We start from the raw sequence: 19,030 nt of genomic DNA, 5'->3' as shown, positions 1-19,030 counted from the left end.
GGTAACAATTTAATACTCAATTACATGTACTGCAGTACAGGATTTGAGAAATGCTCACCTCCACTATCACATCTCCTGCCTTTACACCAGCTCTCTCTGCAGGGGAGCAGCTATCGACTGAGATAACATGCACATCACAGGCGTAATCCATACCACTGAAAAATAAATTAGTATTAATAACAATGTCAGCCATTGGGCAATGATCTACCCTATTACTGCTAACTAGCAATCAAACTCAGGTCCTGGTATGATCATCAGTGTCAGTCATCAGATTGATGCAGGTCCATCGACAGTTACCAACCAGCAATTCGGTCAGGTTGTCGTTGCCCATCAGTCAGGGTGAGCAGCGTCAAGAACAGTATCTGAACATTATGATTCATATTAGACCGTTGTCATTCATTGTTCTTTGCACTGCTCCCCAGCTAGACAGCTGAAACACCACCACTTAGCCTGCGTGGCAGATGTTTCCTTTCCTTGTTTCAGAGATGTCTGCTACACAGGCTACCACCCACTGCAATCCCTGAGTAGGGAATGACTGTCACTCTGGCATCTTAGGCCAGTAACTAATCACCACACTGGAAAACAATGATTAAGATAGCGCGATACATACCCTCTAATGCAACATCCCAACAACCCATCTTCATTCGGATACACACAGACTATTGACAGTCTCTTTTGCTCTGTTCTCTCTGCTTTAGCACCAACGACTTTGTTTCTTTTTCCATGGACATTGCATTCATCTTTGGAGGGGAATCCTCTAGACACAATTCGCATGTGAATTTCCTCGGCTGCTTTGATTATTCCAATGACTTGAGCAATGTCCACAGCACCTCTTCCACAAAGTTTGTCATTGACTCGAATAATTCTATCACCGGTTTTCAATCCTTGTCTGTCAGCGATCGATTCTTTTGCTACTTGAGCGACGGTTACTGCTGGCTGATAAAACGTTCCACCGCGTACCTTAAAGCCAAATTCCTGATTCAAGGATTTTCTTTCAAGAACAACAGTTTTGTATTCTTCTCCGTGAGGGCCAAAAATAGGTTTTACAGTGTTGAGTCCGTCAGCAATCGTTCGAGCTTTATTTGCCAAAGTTTGCGATTCTTTTGAACAATCAGAAACCAGTTGATTGCTTCCTCGTAATTCCGTCTTCTCCGATCTAGAGCTCGGTGGCTTCTCGCTGTTTTGCCTGGTCTTCTTAGCAGGACTTCCTTGAAAATTTGCTGCGCGGTTTTCTCTACCCAATTTCTTCCCCTCTATTTTCCTCTTTTTCTCCAAATCTCCCCGCTCAAGCCCGGCTTCGCTTTTCAGCAGCTCGTTGCAATGACGGGTGAACTTGTTCCTTTGATTCTCTGGAAGACATCTCCTGACCTCTGTCAGTATGTCAACCTTCGAACGTGAATTGACAATCTTGAGGAGATCCGAACACAGACCTTCCAACGATCTAGTCTTCGAGAACGTCTTGATCGCGATTTTGAGTCGCTCATAATCTTCTTTCCTTAGGAGTTCTTTTGCTCGCTCCCACAGTTTTCCACTGCTGTTAGAGCCGTTTTGCATGGCCATTGAACTTCTTTACCAGACAAACAATATCGTTAACCGACCATACAAAGCAAACGGCTTTGAACTGTTGAACTTTCAAAATGTCCGCCAGAATAGTCTCATGCCCAGACTCCGACGAATGCTCGTCACGCAATCTCTTCCTACATTGCGTGACAAGCCAAACAATGTAAACATTCCTCTATTTGGTTTAATAAGAAGTGTATCATCACCTGTATGTTTGTAATTAATATTACTATTTTAATTTGTACTATTTTTAATTTGCATAGATTAACTTTAGATTAGCCCGTGAACAGGCTCCGGCTCAAAGGGTATGACCGCAGCTGGAGGGGCCAAGAAGTAGCCAAGAAATTTGAAGTTGCCGAGGGGGAAATAGGGTGGGGGTTGGTGCATCGTCTCCCCTGCTCTCTCTTCTTTCCCCTTTCTTCCTGTTTTCTCTTCGCCCCATCAGCTAGAGAGCCTGTTCACAGACTACTTTCTTCACTGTGAGTAATTTGTGTGAAAAAGAGAAGAAGAGAAGGGAGCCATACTGTAAATATCATAAATTTAGGCAGATTATCGTTTATTTATGACAAACAACATTCCTCTAGAGAATACAGCAAAAGAGTCTTGAACATGTCCTGCAAAAGCGTTTTTTGTTGTTAGTTAGTCTCAGTTTTGAGATGACTTGAATTGCTGTGTTTAAAACAGCAACTCATTGTAACACTCATTACATAACTGATTCACTATAACAATATTTATCATGACACAGATAAACACATTAACTCTAAAATAATTAACACTTATTCCAAGAGCACATAAGATATTAGATGGCAAGTTGGCCAGCCATCTCCTACCCAGTAAGTGTGAGATGGTATGCGATTTCCATACACCTTTTTCAAGCATGTTGTATTGGCTGAAATCCCATGACTGCTAAGCCAATCAAAATTAATCCATTGCTGCAGTTGTTAATAACATGCATTGGAACAAAAAAAAAAACATTGTGAAATATTTCTACAATCTATCTTTATTATAGAAATTGGACTCTAAATTAACTTTTTAAGTTGTCTTAGTTAATATTATTACGACACAACTTACATGTAGAACATGTTTATTTTATGACATGCTTTAATTTATTTGTATCTCAGATACAAAACTGAATTGTAATTTTAGCCAAATTACTTCCATATAAATCTATGCTCAATATAATAATAACAATTTAATAACAAATTGTGTTTTGGTATGAAAATAATCTAAACTTAATCACAATAAAAAAAATGCATGATTTAAGAAAGACATGAAAACTGCAACACAACATCTAAATAGAGATCTAAGTACAAAACCTCTTTAATTTTGTTTTCCTTGAAAGCTACATTATATTCAGTAGAACTTGCTTATAAGTCCAGAGGCTCAAAAAAATTGACAACAATGGACTAGCCTCTGGGTCTTAATTAGGCGAATGAATTCTAATGACAGTTACATTAATATTTTTCTCAGAGCGGTATGGGAGCCCAGAATATTTTGGGATATAGATCTACTAGTCTTAGTAACAAATTTTCATCCACAAGGAAGACCAAAAAGAAGAAAACCAAAACAAAAGCTGAAACCTCAGGGAAAAGAAAATTTATACATGTACATTCACGAACCACACTATTTTAAAATGTAGGTCAATAATGCTAAAATCTAGGCTACACTAGAATATTTCTTTTATGAAGAAGACATTTTTCTAAAGCAACAGTTATCAGTGTTGCATTCGAAGGCAGGTAAAGAAGATTATACCCAAGGTGTCTAAAAACTATCTGACAACCAACTATGGCCCACTAAACACAACTTTGAATTTTCTATGCTGGTATCTTATCTTGTCAACTTAATTAATTCAATTCATTAATTCACTAACTGTTCTTTTACTTTATGAGCTGCTAAGTATAACTTACATTAATATCCTTGGGACACATCACAGATCACCGCCCATTGGCAAAGCTTTCATCCATGTGATGCAAGGATCGCCAACATCTTTGTACAGACTGGTTGGTCCATAATAAAAACTGTACTTAATGGTTGATGCTATGCAAGTTTATTATATGGCTAGCTATGCAAGTGGGCAAGATGAACCAAATGCAGTGCTGTGATTGGCTACCTGAGCAGGCAAGATGGTGCCACCTAGCCCACTCGAGACTGCTCACTGTGTCCCACAAGAAAAATTTCCCCGAAAGCCATATAATAAATATTTTACTCCCCAAACTTGTTCGGTCGAGACGGCTAAATAGTATCCTCATTCTTTTTTTTTTTTTTTTTTTTTTTGCAAGCTTATAGGACCTTGCCTCCATCTCGTTCCATTAACATGAAGAAACAGAACTTGGCCATATATATCAAAACTTGACCCATACATATCAAACGAGCAACCCTTAAAGTCTTTCTGAGAAGGGAGAAGTTATTGTCCATTGAACACAACATTGCCACAGTCGGCTGGAGAGGGGAAAGGTGGGGTGGCAGAGACAAAGGAAAAAAAGTTGAAGTGTCCCAAGGCTTTTGACTAACACAGTGGTTTCTAGACTGTTAAATATAATATGGTATATTCAATATCTAAAGCTGCCGGATTGTAGTGGTTTTCACCCCAGTGGTCCACGGAGAACTATTCCACAAAACTTTGCGGTGTTTCTTTTTCTTGGAAAAAGTGGTGGCTCATCTCCAGTCACAGGCAGATTAAACACTGAAAGTGAAGAAAGATAATATTATCCCAGACAGTGAAAAACCACTAACTGTCAATGTGCAGGTTCCAGAAAATATTCATACCCATGCCAAGGAAGATTATTGGAAATACTTGGGGGAGGGTGGTCTCAAAAGCAAAATTTTCAGAGAGAAGTATTAACCAAAACTGAACTTTCCAGAGGGATGCGGGGTGGGGAGTCAAACCAAAAATCCACCATGGGAGGGGTATGGATATTTCCTGGAACAACACAATGGGCATTTAAGTTTCATTTACCATAGAAAGAATCTTTAGTAAGAAAGGGAACACTTCACATGGCCAAATACGAAAGTTAATGCTTGCTGACATACTTCCACCAAAGCTGTGCTCGCATGCAGCAATATTGCAACCTACAGTCAATATTATCATTTGATGCATTTTTTTTTTCTTCCTATCCATTGGCCGAGAGACCACCCTGTGACCTGCAAATAACTGCCTACAAATAATGGTCTGCTCATGTGTAGTACTGTCTAAATGTGTTTTTCTGCAAATAATATCCTGCTGAGCTCATTCGTTATTGAAACCAGTTTCTCAAGTGAAAAATGGCAGATCGCTTCCCTGAGCTGTCAGATAGTGATAAAAATATGACAACAAACTTGGTGATCAAATGATAAAACAACTATTGCACTCGTTTAAGATATGAACTCAGTTAGTTGACCTCGCTCCCAATGTGTGGCTTCATAGCTCAGTTGGTAGAGCATTGCACCGGTATCACGTAGGTCATGGGTTCGAATCCCGTTGAAGCCCTGATTTTTTCAGGCTTCTTCTTTCCAATTGCTTAAATTGGAAAATTTACTGCGATGATCATTCTTCACTTTCATCTACAACCGCAGTTCATATATGAATTATTTCATATAAACTTCACATCATTTCACTCCTCACGGGAAGATATGAACTCAGTTAGTTGGCCTCGCTCCCAATGTGTGGCTTCATAGCTCAGTTGGTAGAGCAACGCACCGGTATCGCGGAGGTCACAGGTTCGAATCCCGTTGAAGCCCTGATTTTTTCAGGCTTCTTTCCAATTGCTTAAATTGGAAAATTTACTGCGATGATCATTCTTCACTTTCATCTACAACCGCAGTTCATATATGAATTATTTCATATAAACTTCACATCACAAAATATCATAATTTTTCAGTGTATCGCAGATCAATTATTTGCCTCAGCCTTCAGCTTCAACAAATAATTGATCTGCTCCCCACTGACAAATCACGATATTTTGCTCAACCTCGTCCAATAATTGTTAATCATTTGCTATGTAACACTTTGTTTTCTCATGATCCCCTTCTAGTCAGGGGGACCAAGACTAATTTGTAGATGCATATTACTAATCTGTTATGCTACTTACTACCATAAAACATCTTGACAGGGCTGTTAGATGCATGTATCAACTGAAGCAAAATGGATTGGCTTTGCATGTTGGTGTAAGAAAATCAGCAGAGGATAGATTAAAGATCCTAAGAACACTTTCATGTTGTGTCATTTTAGAAAACATCAATACCCCTAGGCTCGACTCCCAGCGGCTGTTTGAGAAAAGAGCCCACGTTGCTCCAGACCAGACATGAGAGAGTGGTGGAAATCGGGCCTACAATACCCCAGTAGGAAGGATTTTGGGTTTTGACCCTCTCCCCAACCCCTCTGTGTCAAAGTGTCAAAGTGTATCTGATGTATTTTATTGGTTGCAGTGACTTACTCACCAGTTTCTTTGAGTCCTTTTCCAAAGTTGCTTACAACAAATTTCAAGGTAACTAAAACCAGCACTCTCACAATAAAGGCCAAAGATGCTAGAGAAAAAGACAAATATAAATAACACAAATAAACAAGAAAACAGACAAACAAAACTTGCCCAAGAGCCCGGAGGTGGGGGACTACAATACTAAAAGGTTGGGGATGATTGTCGGAAAATTTGAATTACACCCCCAATGGAGACCAATCTGGGCGGGGCTCAAACTTTATTCAACCCCTCAAAGATACCACTTAAAATGGAATTGGCTCGACTACAAGCTGCTTTTCAGGAAAGGAGTCCGTACCAGTAGACCGGACTCAAGAGACAGGCAGAAATTAAGCCTAAAATGGAAATAATCTTAGTTAGCATTTCTTTATTAGTATTTCTTGTGCACCCCAATAGATACTTTAACAGCTAAAAATAGTGGCACTTCATTGCCAACACCATAAGTGAGACCAGAATCCTTGATTTATACCCCTAAGCAAGATGACAAGCATCTCCAAGCTTTTAATTTGGGAGTCCCCCCACCCTTCCCCCCACCCCAGGACTCAAGAGTCACCGTGATTCTTTGTGACAATATCCATTCAGTACCTCATTGAAATACCAAACTATGGACAGACTCCTTGATAGTAATAACCAAATTCCCTTGATCTTTTAAAACTGGTAATAACAAACTGCAGAGCTGAAAGAACACACCTGCTCCAAGAAAGGAATAAACAAGAACATCTTTACCATCTTGAGTGTCTTCCGTCCAATTATCAGCCACCTGCAATTATAATTAACAAAATAATAATTAAAGTCTGCATTAGGCTGAGTGGTCCATGCAGCCAGAGGTTATCCTGGTTTCCATAGCAATAAGCAACTAGGAGCGTATCTGCTCCCTTGGATGGAATACTGGTCCATCACAGGATTGGACAAATAAACCATTTTTGTACTCTCCGTTTTCAATATTAGAGGTTCATGTGGGGAAGATCATTAAAAAGGGATGTCCTTTCCATTTGAAAAGACTCCTCCTGCCTCAGTCACAAGCTAGTCCCAGTCCAACACTGATAATATGAAAATGGTCAATTGCCAGTACATATGTATACACCAGGCCCCAGTTTTTCAAAGGCTGGATAACACTATCCACCAGATAAATTGCTATCCAGTGGAGAGGTGTTAACAAAACAAACCACACTTTCCACTGAATAGTGATTTATCTGGTGGATAGCATTATCCACCTTTCAAACAACCTGGGCCTAGGTGAAGAGAGCTGCATTGTAAGAGTAATTAAAAGTAAGTCTAGAGTAATTCATATACAGTTCAACCCCGCCATATCAAACTCTCTGGGGAAACAAAAAATAATTTGAAATAGCAGGAGTTTGAAATAGCTGATAGCAAATGACTGATGAGCAATTTCAAGGGAAATGGTTTTAAGTTCAAAATAACTGGGAATTCAAAATAACCGAGTTTGAATTAGCGGGGTCCAACTGTACAATGTTTCTTATTTAAAAATACGTCAAATAAATACAAGACAGTGGGCAAACATACCTTATTTATTCTGTAGATTAAATAAGCAGGCTCTACAAAACTGAGAGGGATAAATATCCACACCAGGATCATCATCTCTCTCCTCATCTGAAAAGCAGGACTCTTTAAAATACTGTTTTCACACCTAGAGCTTTAACACGCTAGTATTGAACAAGTATTCAATGTGCAAAGAAAGTCATGTCAAGAGGATTTTGCAATTCAGCCAGCAGATGCTGTCCCAGCTGCTTGCCCAACAGGCAAGTGAAGTTTGTGGGGAAAAAAACATTAGAGAAAATTCAAATAACAGATTGAAGTACTGCAAGTGATATCTGTTCTTTTTGCACTCTTGTACTGTATTAATAGCTTCTGGGGATGCTACTACTCAATAATTTGCATTTTGGAAGTAAAGCCTTGCAGGCTCACCAAAAAACTGCAAATTCATAATTTAATAATAATATTATAATGGTAAAATACTAACCACTGAAGCGTCTTTAACTGAGGTAAACATTATTTCAAACACAACAGTTTTCACTTGTATGAGTGTCAAAAGTAATTCGACCGCACTTGCTTTCCATTGGTATAATTGCATTCATATGCTAAGCGACTGGCTTAAAAGAATTTGTTCCACTTTGTCACCCAATGAGAAGTGAAACCAAATGCAATGGTGACTCACTCACACGACATTTCCACACTTTGCATCAGCAACATGTATAAATAACTTGGAGTTTGATTTGTTCAGTGTATTGTCTGACTATATCCTTTGTGACTGGCTAGAGTGATTACTTTGATTTTGGTTTTACAATTTACCGAATTGAAAACTGCTCTATCCCAAAGTCAAGTTCATTGAGGGTCGTACACTGAGGGGATCTCTGGCATGCTTCACAAATGAAAAAAAAGGCAATCACAGATCATGGATATGAAAATTTCATTTTCCTGAAACACGAAAATAAGCAAGTAAGATACTGTTTTTCATAACCTGTTCTTACACTAGAAAGAGTGTTTCAAGTCAAGGCTCCATATTGCAAAATCGTATTACCTTAGTCACTCACGATAGATGATTCTAGCCATTCAGAGGACTCGCATCTCAAAATCACAAAGAATAGAGTGGTGAAATCAAGAATACCAGTTAATAATTCAAGTTACTCACAGGTTACGCAAAACCTTCAGGTCACAGATCACAAAGAATAATTTCCTAAATTCATGTTGCACAGAAAATAAAATCAGCTAATCACGTATCACAAGAATACCCCTGTACGACCCTCTTCATTGCAGGTTCTTTTTGATACTTACCGCACACCAGCCCAAGATGCTCCAAGCAAACTGGAAAGGAACACCCACACCCACTGTGACTTTATCGCGCAGTTCAAGATCTGTCACATTCATAATTACAAACACAGCCAAACTGACCTGCAGACAAAACAGAATTATTATAAACATATTCAAACGTTTTGTGATTAATTGACAATTAATGCCAGTTTGAATCCTCTGTATTTACTATAATATTTTGTTATGTGCACAAAACTTTGCACTTGACAGCAAAACCATACCCAAGTCATAATATATTGCTGATTGAACAGAGGAATATATCAATTCCTACTGAATTCAATGATGCTGATTGGTGAAGAGGCGAGGAGACAATCAGCTACATTAGTGTAAATAAGACATTGAAAAGGCTCTTGGAAGAGTCAAATATAGTAGCTGGTTTCAACTCTAAAAGTTCTGTTTTATGCTCATTTCTACTGATTTTAAACACAGTAAGGCCTGGTTCACACTAGCGACATAATGACATACTAAATGACATCTAACAACACAATGACAAAACTGTAATCACTTATGTCAGTAATGTGAAACATCGACCTACAGACATAAGGGAAAAGATCAGTTGTTTCTCTCCTTATGCCGTTATGTTCATGTTGTTATGTTGCTATTGTGTCATTATGTCAGGATGTTCACACTGCAAAATATAATGACATAACGTCTTTCTTTTGTTATTATGTTTATGTCAAATTAAGTTGTTAATGTCACTACTGTGAACCAGGCTTAACTGCTTCAAACAGCCAAGTAGCACTCCGTTAGTTTAAATAGCACTGACTTACAAATGGTTAGCTACTACCTAAAGGTAAGTTACATTTAACATGACATTGAGACATTTGAATTCAGCTTGACGGTAAACCTGCACACTAAATATTAGCCCAGTGTCCCCTTTCAACCATCGGAAATCTTAGCACATCTGTGAAAACATTTGACAGTCAGGGTTCAAACATACAGTGTTTATAGCCACAGGAATCTATAAAAAAATAACAGAGCTCAACAGCAGTTACAATTAGAGCAACAGACTGCACTTGTAAAATATATCAAAGCAAACTCACTGCAAGTTGAAGATCAAATTTAAGAAGACATGAGTACATCCCAGCATTTCGGTACATTTCTGGAATACAAGCAGAGGTAAAAAAAAAAAGCTTTTAATATGAGAAACAGAATGTATAAGCCAACTGATCAACTATGAAAATAACAGTGGAAGTCTAATTTTTTTAAATGGTTCAAGACATAACAATCAGTACACAATAATGGCAACATAAAACTTCCCTGTTTCAGTCTATCTGTATGTCTGTCTAATTAATTCTTTCTTCCTTCCTTCCTTCCTTCCTTCCTTCCTTCCTTCCTTCCTTCCTTCCTTCCTTCAATAAATTATTTCTTAACCACCCTGTTTCTCTCCCCTTTCTTGCTCTTCTTGTAGAATTACTGTAATTTTCTTCCTTCTTCTCTTTTTTGCCTCCTTCCCTACTACCTCCCTTACTTGCTTCCTCATTCTACCTCTCCAATTCTAGTCTTTCTTTCTTCCTCTTTCAATTAAGGATTAAAAGATTTGTCAGATCAGACATCTTGGGTTAGAAAGCTTGATGTTTTATCAATCCAACCTCAGAAATCAGGTAAACAAACCAAACTTTCAATTTCCTGAGGCAACCCTATTAATGTGAAAGAATGTAAGACCTTATCTCAGTGCATCAGACCATACTCCTGGAAGAACTGAAGACATAAATATATTTGCAACAAAAAAACCTCACATACTGTGTAATTCCTCTGAAGCTCCGATAGTCTTGAAGGCCAAATACCCAAAACCCTGAGCAACCTTGATGACAAAGTAGATGTTTATAGAACCAAGAAATACAATTGCTGCAAATCTCACCTGTTAAAACAAATTTGGAAAAATAAGTGTCTGAATGGAAGATATGAAGGGTATGGCTGGTATACAGGTGGGATGACAGACACACAGTTGAACAGACAGTCAGTTAGTCAGACACACAAGATAGGCAGATACACAGACACACAGACAGGTGGGTAGACAGACAGGAGAACAGATGCACATTCAGATAGGCAGACACACAAGACAGACAGATGCACAGACAGACAGGAGAACAGATACAGATAGACAGACAAACAGACAGACTAACAGAATGATAGATTGACGGACTGACAGACAGACAGACAGACAGACTGACTGACTGATTGACTGACTGACAGACTGACAGACTAACAGACTGACTGACAGATAGACTGACTGACTGACTGACTGACAGACTGATTGACTGACAGACTAACAGACAGACAGACTGACTGACTGACTGATTGACTGATTGACTGATTGACTGACTGACAGACTGACAGTCTGACAGACTAACAGACAGACTGACTGACTGACTGACTGACAGACTGACAGATAGACAGACAGGTGGATGGACTGAATGAAAGCAGTTTGTTAAAACATGAGTTTAACAGCACACTGGCATGTAGCCCAGCAAATACATGTATACCACAGGTTGGGAGGAACATCTTATGGATGGGGGAATGACATTTCTTGTAGTTTTATCAATGAAAAAGAAACTAGAATTGTGCAGTCCAGTTGCAAGGAATATCTACATTCATCCAAAAAACCTGTCACAGGGATTTCTGAGGAAGAGAAGGGCAGGGAAGTATGGAATTTAGCTCCAATTGAACCCAGAGGGATCAGAGTGGGCAAGTTCAAATCAAGAACTCCTCTGTGGGATGGGTATAGATTATTTTGGTGACAATACATTATTAAATCACACAAGCCTTGCAAGATAAATTAAGCACATAGTATTGTCCCAGGGAAAACCAAAGCCATGAGTCAAAAAGCTACAAGCAGACACCTCCCTGCACAGACACTTGGTCATCACTGGTCCCAGCACCATACCAAGACTACATCGTTACTCTTCCATACACAGACAGCTCTCCTAAGACAAACTTTATCATAGTCTCAAGGGTGTCTACTGACATACATGTAAGGTTTGAGTGTACAATTAACTACATTTAGACTGTACTCACCCATTTCAGAGTTGTTCGGGAATTGACACTGAGATCAATAATAATATAACATGAGAGCACGAGGATTCCCACCATATAAGCATACAGCTCGAATTCCCGCTCCCTCAAAACACCATGAACTGCATAAAACAGACAGAAACCTGCAGAAAAAGGTTGAAGTTAACGGTTCAAGAACCATTCTTCTACATGTAGAAGACATTATAATTTATTGCTCATCTCTAGAGTGTGATCATCCAGGTATCAATGAGGGTAACATAATTTCTGAAAAGACTACTGTTGGCAACTTCATGCAGACATCCACAATAAACAAACCACCAGATGAATACCCATCCACTCAAGCCACTTACTGAAATGTTTTTTTTTTCCAGTTAAATGAGATTATCAATAATCAAAGTTAACTAGGAGATCTGTTGTTGGCCAGCGGATGATTGCCACGGGCATGCATAGTTGTGTCATTGCTGTGTAGTTTTGCCCTCGTGGTCTTGCTCTGCCTAGCTCTGTCGCTTTGCCTTTGGTTTGCCCCCTCCCACCCGTCTCTTGGTTCATGGTGGACCCTTGTGTCCAGGTAAGTATACATACTCATTCTCTACTGAGAATTCAGTGTGACAGGTGCCAGGGGGAGGTGACCCGTGGGTTGCCCCCTTTATTTGTATTTTGCCCACACTTGCTCGCTCATTGCCTGCTTTGCTGTCATTTGGCACCTACCCTCCATTTTGAACATTGCTTATCAACAAGTTAATATCAAATGACAAGGACATGCTATTGATCTCATATGACCACTTCATGAACGGTAAAAACACCGATCACACTGTCTAGTCTATTGACTTCATTCTACAGTTTCAAAAATTGGTTACCAGGGGTTTTATTAACATTTTCAGCAGGAGTGCTACTGGTTTTCACAGGCAGGCAAAACTATTTAAACTGAATTTCTTGATAAGAAAAACCTTTTGTTAGATAGACATCAAACCAGTTGGGCAAAATAGTCCTCACAGCCAGTCAATTTGTAGGGTGCCCGGCCCTTAATGAAACCCCTGGGTCAACCATACAAGTAACAAGAATAACCGTCATGTGATCATTATATTTTGAAGCCATGGAATAAGAGGAGTTGTACATACATGTAAGTTAAACTTAGCAGGCTGAAATCTAAACCTTGTAATGAAAAAGAGAAAGATAAACCCCAAGCACATGTAAAACATGAACTGCACTCTTCCCCAGGCCACAAAGTTAACAAGAATGTATTAAGGATGACATAAACTAGGGGACATGTCGTGGGGGTGTGAAGAGACAACAAGCTCTTCATCTGTATGCGTAGGATGCACATTACTGAGGCAGTATGCAAGCTGGTGCACACAAAGAAAATATTGGTTGATTTCTATGTTGTAACAGGGACAGTTTACAAGAGCAGTGCATACATATGTTGTAGTTCAAAATGAAATTCAGGTTAAAATGATTTTAACCTCGTGTGATTCTCAATTTCAATTGTCTTCTAACCCCAATTATTCATGATCCATGAATAATTAGGGTTAAGAGACAAAGGAATTTCATTTTAACCTGAATTTCATTTTGACCTACAACACATACGATGCAACATCTAAAACTTACACCATTTTGTACCTGGTTCATGACACACAAACTCAAACCAGCTGAATCTTATGCTACATGTTGCAAAACGAGGAAAACAAGTCCTGTTTCAATTGTCCAGGATATAATTCATGTTAGGCCACCCATATAGTCTCCCTGCAGTTTGCTTCTATTTACTGCCGTTTGCTTCCAGTTAGCATTTAAATATTGTGTTTGCTTGCGGTTAGCATTTATTTACTGCTGTTTGCTTGCGGTTAACATTTTATTACTGCTGTTTGCTTGCGGTTAGGATTTAAGGGGTGAAAGGGAGGGCAACTATATGTGGCCTACCATGAATTATATGCCAATTGTCCCTACAACCTAATTCTCCTGGTGTGTGTCGACCTTTAGTCATTTGGTGTTCAAATGAATACAAGAGTTTGATTTGTTCAGAACTCTTGTTGCAACATCTTGTTCTTAAATGATCCAGCCTTAACCCATTGACCCCTGTGCTGCCCGTAACCAGCCGTGAAAAGCTTTGGCCTTTGTTCCACTTCTGGCATCATCATCTTTGACCAAAATTGACATCATCTATACTCAACTTCTGCAGGAGGAAGAGATCTTTCCAATGATACCCAGATCAGAGTGACTGGCTCAATTTGAGCCTGAAATATGCACAAAAGTGCTCAGAAATTTGAGTGAAAAACTTAGAGCAAAGTTTCCTGCAACTACAAGTGGTTACTGCATGGTAAAAATTGCCCATCTTGATGATGCTTTCTCAGAATTTTTTGAACTGGAACCAAGCCCAGTAGAAGGTCAATCACTGCAGCAAAAAGATAAGAAAAGGAGAAAAAGGAAAGGCAAAAAAATGAAAAAAAAAAAAGAAAAGCCTAAAGATGTAGGTCTCTTTCTCATCCAAAAAAACTCAAAATTTTGATTTCTGCGCATGCCCAAGCAAAAATGTTGTAAAATGCCATGCTAAATGGAAAGAAAGGCATGCTGTCATGTTGCAAAATGCCTTTTTGAGTAGATTGGAGCTAATTTGGCCCATATCCAGCCTGAAAATCTCCAAAGTGTCCAAAAAATGCATTTTAGACAAAAAGCTCTGAGAGTCGTTATGGATTAATGCACATTAATTATCACACAGACAACATGGCTATTACACTAAGAGCATGTTAGTAAAAACTGAGAGACATCTACCACTGATTAATATAATAAAGAGTTGATAATTAGCTAGGGAGGAAGAATTAGGAAAGCAGCGTGGCCGAGTAGTTTAGGGTGCTGGATTTGAAATCAGGAGGTTCCTAATTCAAATCCCCCACCCCACTGTTATATAGATTTGTTCTCACTAGTTACGAGTTCAACTCCTCTACCACATTGTGTAAATAGCCAACTGATCTACTGATATAGTTTATGTTCTATTTGTAATATTTTTTTATTTATTTACAGAGTCCCCAATTACTGTAGTACAACCGTGTAAATACAGTACTGTTATAATTATTTTGTCATTATTATAGCTGTAAAGAGGTGCTAAGAGTCAAGTCGTACCTATGTTGATGAAGAGGATGATGGCAAACGTGTAGTCTGGCGTATCTTTCTTTAGTTCCACTAATCTGTCAATTGTGAGACCAATTGCAACCAACACATTTATTACAGAGATGATAAGAAATGCCACCTCATCGACCTCCAGCCCAGCAAAGGTTTTCACCTAAAAACATCAAAGTCATGTAACAAAATATTAAAATGTGCAAACTAAGCATGCTACAAGCACGAATGGCACTTAATGTCAAGGCAAATTGCTCATTCTCACATAGGTTTGATTTTCAGCTACTTTTCAGGAAACAAGCCCGCATTCCTCTACAAAGACCAGAAGCGGGAGAGTGGCGGAAATCAAGCCTAGTTCTCACACAGCTGGCAAGCAAAACACGTAAGCCCTGCAAAACCCTGTATGAGACCCTTCAAAGCATGGTCGTGCTGACCACTAACCAGCATTGGCTTGAGTCAAACTTTACCTAAATTACATTTAGCCATATAAAAAGTATCATTATCTCCCTTATCCCCATAGAAGGACAATGTTGGTTTGAATCCCCCCTCTCCCACCCCCTCTGGAAATTCCAGTTAAGCATCATTCGTTTCTGAGACCCCTCTCCCTCTTGAAATTTCTAATGACCTTCCTAGGGGTGGGTAAGGATAATTGTTTCTCAGAGAACAACACAATTATTATCAAGTATCAAATATATGTCATTTAGACTGAACTACAGTTAACACAGAAAACATAATTATTAACCAATATAATAAGCACTTTTCAATTCAAGAATAATGTTGCATACTTAAATGGATCATTTTATGTTTTCAGTTAAGGGACCGTTCATTTTTTATAAGGTAGAGGGGGGCTGGTGGGATTTGGGGGGGGGGGCCATGCGAAAAAAATAGCTTTCAAGGGGGGGCCATCCCAAAAAAATAAGGGAAAAAGGGGGGGTCACATGAAATATTTTAGTAAAACTTTAAAATGGCATAATGTTTGAATATCAAAAAAATTGCTATAGAATAAACATAGAAGGCAGGATATAAATTTATTACAAACTTTCCTTCTGCTTTAAAAAAACGTTTGGCGACAAAAAGTATTTGTAGCTACTGAAAAGAAGTATTTAACACTGTTATTTTCAAATGCAACTTTCACTGGCACTCATCTTCATCTCCGCTGTCGTCGAGTTCTTCGTCGCCGCTTGTGCTGCTATGGGAGTCTGTTTCACCAATGCTGTAAGAAGCAGCAATGCTTTCCGTCAGAGTGTACTCTTCAGGGTACATGAAGGTGTAAACATAATCTCTGACTTCCCGCTCAAGGTTGGTGGTAATTCTGCTTCTTGCAGCATTGGTGAAATAATTCCTTTCCAAGAGCTGTGCGATGTATGGCCCATCGCTTCCAAATATCGACGTGGCAACATCCTCAACTTTAAGACACTCTTCCGGGACGGCCGTTCTAGGAGGGTACACAAGGCATTGTGGAAGATCATTTGCTAGCGGGTTTCCAACACAGATTCCATAGACTCGTTGGACGTTGTTTTCAGTCCGCTTCCTCTTTCTTTCATTTGACTTTCTGCGGTTTTCTTTTTTCCTTCTCCTTTTGTTGATGTGCTGTTTGAGTATGCCTTTGAATATGCTGTTATAATTGCTCTTCTTATTTTCTAGTGCTTCCATGTCCTGCGTGACCTTCGTCAACCTAGCTTCTGTACATTTGATCTGTTTTACATTAAAACTGGGGGCAAATTCTTCTCCCTGCTTTAAAGCAAGCCCGCTGGACTGAAAGAGTGTGGAATCGTGTTCCTTTACATCTTTCAATATGACATTCAACTTTTCCACCATTGCTCTGTGCTCTTTGATGGAGAAGTTCAGTTTTCTTCCATCACTGGGCTTCAACTGGTACCTTTACATGGAAAACTCACTCGCCCTTTCTGAACAGCCATCCGCACCTAGAAAAATTGCTTCTTTTGCATGTAAGATGTCAAACTGCCTGGATCGTTCAGCTGTAAACCTTTTCTTAAACGACTCGTCGCTTTCGCCATTATTGTGCATTTTGGAATGATCCTCTTTCATGATGCTCATGTAGTAATGCGCTCTTTCCCCGATTGGATTAACAATATAAAGAAGAAAGAGCATGGAAGTGGCAGGCTGGTTTTATCTGACCCAGAGAGCGTTGCTCTATTTGCAGATAAGTTTATTGTCAAATCGAAGTTTGTGGTGGATTATCTTCAGCATCTTGAAGTGCTGGAATTTAAAAGGAAAAAAAGAGCAGAAGAAAAGGCAAAGTTAAGTAGGGAGAAGGATTATCCTTGGACTGAGTTGTGCGAAGATCTAACCAAGCTCAAAAAGCTACGTGTTCCAGAACTAAACAAGTACTCAAACCACCACGGGCTGAAGCAGCATTTGAAAAGCAGCAAGAGTGAGAAAGTAAAGGCAATTGTAAGACATTCATGCTTGCAGCAGAAGAGTCCTCTCAGAGCTGGCCAACCAACACTGAGAAATGCCAGGACATTGACACAAAATGACAACAGGGCAAGTGCTGACAGCAGTGAAACGGATGAAAGTGACAATGATGAGTATGACAGTGATGCCATTGACTCTGGGGGAGAAGATGACTCAAGTGACGTCATTCTTGCATTCATCAATTCAGATGAGGAAGATGCCAATGAGAGGCCAAATGCCACACGCTCAGGGCGAGCCATAACTACGAGATCCGAAATTGACTTCTCTTTCTTTTGATTTGTTTTTTAAACAACAGCTCTCTGTCGTATAGAGATTGTAAATATTGTCTTCATAGTGAGCACAATAACGTGAAGTAGGGGGATAATACAGAAATATTAAAAAAGTTGAAATCTAAATATTGTTTGTTCAATTTTTTTTTGGGGGGGGTCATCCCAAAAAATGACCGCTATAAAGGGGGGGGGCATGTGAAAAAATTGGTAAGCTGAGGGGGGGTCATGCGATTTTTAAATGGTGCTTCCCAAATCCCACCAGCCCCCCCTCCCTCATAAAAAATGAACGGTCCCTAACTTGTCAACCTTCTGCTTAAATTATTTCATATCTTTATAAAACTATATTTTCATGTCAAATATAGCTATCCTACTTTTCCACACTTTTCAACTGAAATTGCACAGGAAGAAATGGCAAATTTCTGTGACCTAAATAAATTATGTTCCTTATAACAATGAGCGTTCATCTGAAACTGAATTACCATTGCACTTCACTTTCCAAAAAAAAAAATTAAAATTAACTTTATTTGCTGTGAAAGTGGAATGTTTTGATATTCAGTCTTGCATTCTGTGTGTAGACAGAAAAAACCTGGTATCACAACATTTAGAATATAACGCAAATATTTCTTGTATGAAGCATCAGCAAGCTTGTACCGAGGCATCGGGGTAGGGTCCGGCGGGTGGGATAAAGGAGCAGGGAACTCTGACTATGAGAGGCACAGGATGAGCGGACAGAAAGTGGAAGTGGAAGTTTGGATAATGAAATCCCTTCAACTTCACTGGCCTTTGCATTTATACAGGGATGTGTCTTGGCGATCGAATGGCAAAAAATACAATTTTCATAGACTCTAAAGTGAGCCAGTCATGTGAGCTTTACGTCTAAGATTATGTTTTGACTAAAAGAAGTAAACTTATAAAATTGCAAATATTCAATTATAATAATGGTTATGTAAATATCGCAATCGAAACAGCACATACATCGACCTACATGGCTACAAAATACCCAACGAAGGAGTTAAGTTATGTTAGGTTACAAATCCATGTAAACAGCAGAAACAGTCGTGCTTCCACCGATCCCTGCATGTGTAGTTGGTATCATGAATGGATATATTGAAAATTACAAATTTGATTCACCTTTCCAATCGTTGTAACAGTCGTTTTCTCTTTAAGACTGTCTTCAGAGCATCTTAAGCTATCTGTTTCTTCCTCATCTTCCCGAACAATCTGGTCACGAGAGCTTAACATCCTAACAAGCACCTTTGCTCTTCTCGGTTTCCCAGGCAGAAAAAATCGTGCAGCTTTCAGTGCAGCAACAACATTTCGTGACGAGCGTGACTAGTCACGTGGATAAACCAAACCAGA

The 19,030-nt window shown here is 39.2% G+C and overlaps 2 protein-coding genes across 3 annotated transcripts in view; both read right to left on the bottom strand.

Moving 5' to 3' along the window:
- The window catches only part of LOC145502025 (uncharacterized), a 6,591-nt gene extending 3,988 nt beyond the window's left edge, over window positions 1-2,603 (bottom strand). For both annotated transcript variants that reach the window (XR_014051282.1, XM_081481325.1), the window contains exons 1-2: window positions 611-2,603; window positions 59-155 (exon numbers count right to left, since the gene is read on the bottom strand). Coding sequence is in view for 1 of the 2 variants with exons in the window: in XM_081481325.1 (XP_081337451.1) it covers window positions 59-155; window positions 611-1,560 (1,047 nt within the window). In the remaining variant the exon portion in view is untranslated. The remainder of the gene's footprint in view (window positions 1-58; window positions 156-610) is intronic.
- LOC145502027 (uncharacterized) lies at window positions 2,604-19,030 on the bottom strand. Its single transcript, XM_081481329.1, has 10 exons — window positions 18,803-19,030; window positions 14,967-15,126; window positions 11,859-11,998; window positions 10,584-10,701; window positions 9,884-9,942; window positions 8,805-8,921; window positions 7,536-7,622; window positions 6,702-6,771; window positions 5,977-6,063; window positions 2,604-4,243 (listed from the first exon to the last, which is right to left on the bottom strand). The coding sequence occupies exons 1-10, from the start codon at window positions 18,911-18,913 to the stop codon at window positions 4,143-4,145; spliced, it is 1,050 nt and encodes a 349-aa protein (XP_081337455.1). The 5' UTR covers window positions 18,914-19,030; the 3' UTR covers window positions 2,604-4,142.

This window comes from Orbicella franksi, chromosome 11 (genome assembly GCF_964199315.1).
Source record: "Orbicella franksi chromosome 11, jaOrbFran1.1, whole genome shotgun sequence".
Taxonomy (NCBI): domain Eukaryota; kingdom Metazoa; phylum Cnidaria; class Anthozoa; order Scleractinia; family Merulinidae; genus Orbicella; species Orbicella franksi.
The sequence above is the reverse complement of the archived record's forward strand: the minus strand, read 5'-3'. Positions and strand labels throughout refer to the sequence as shown.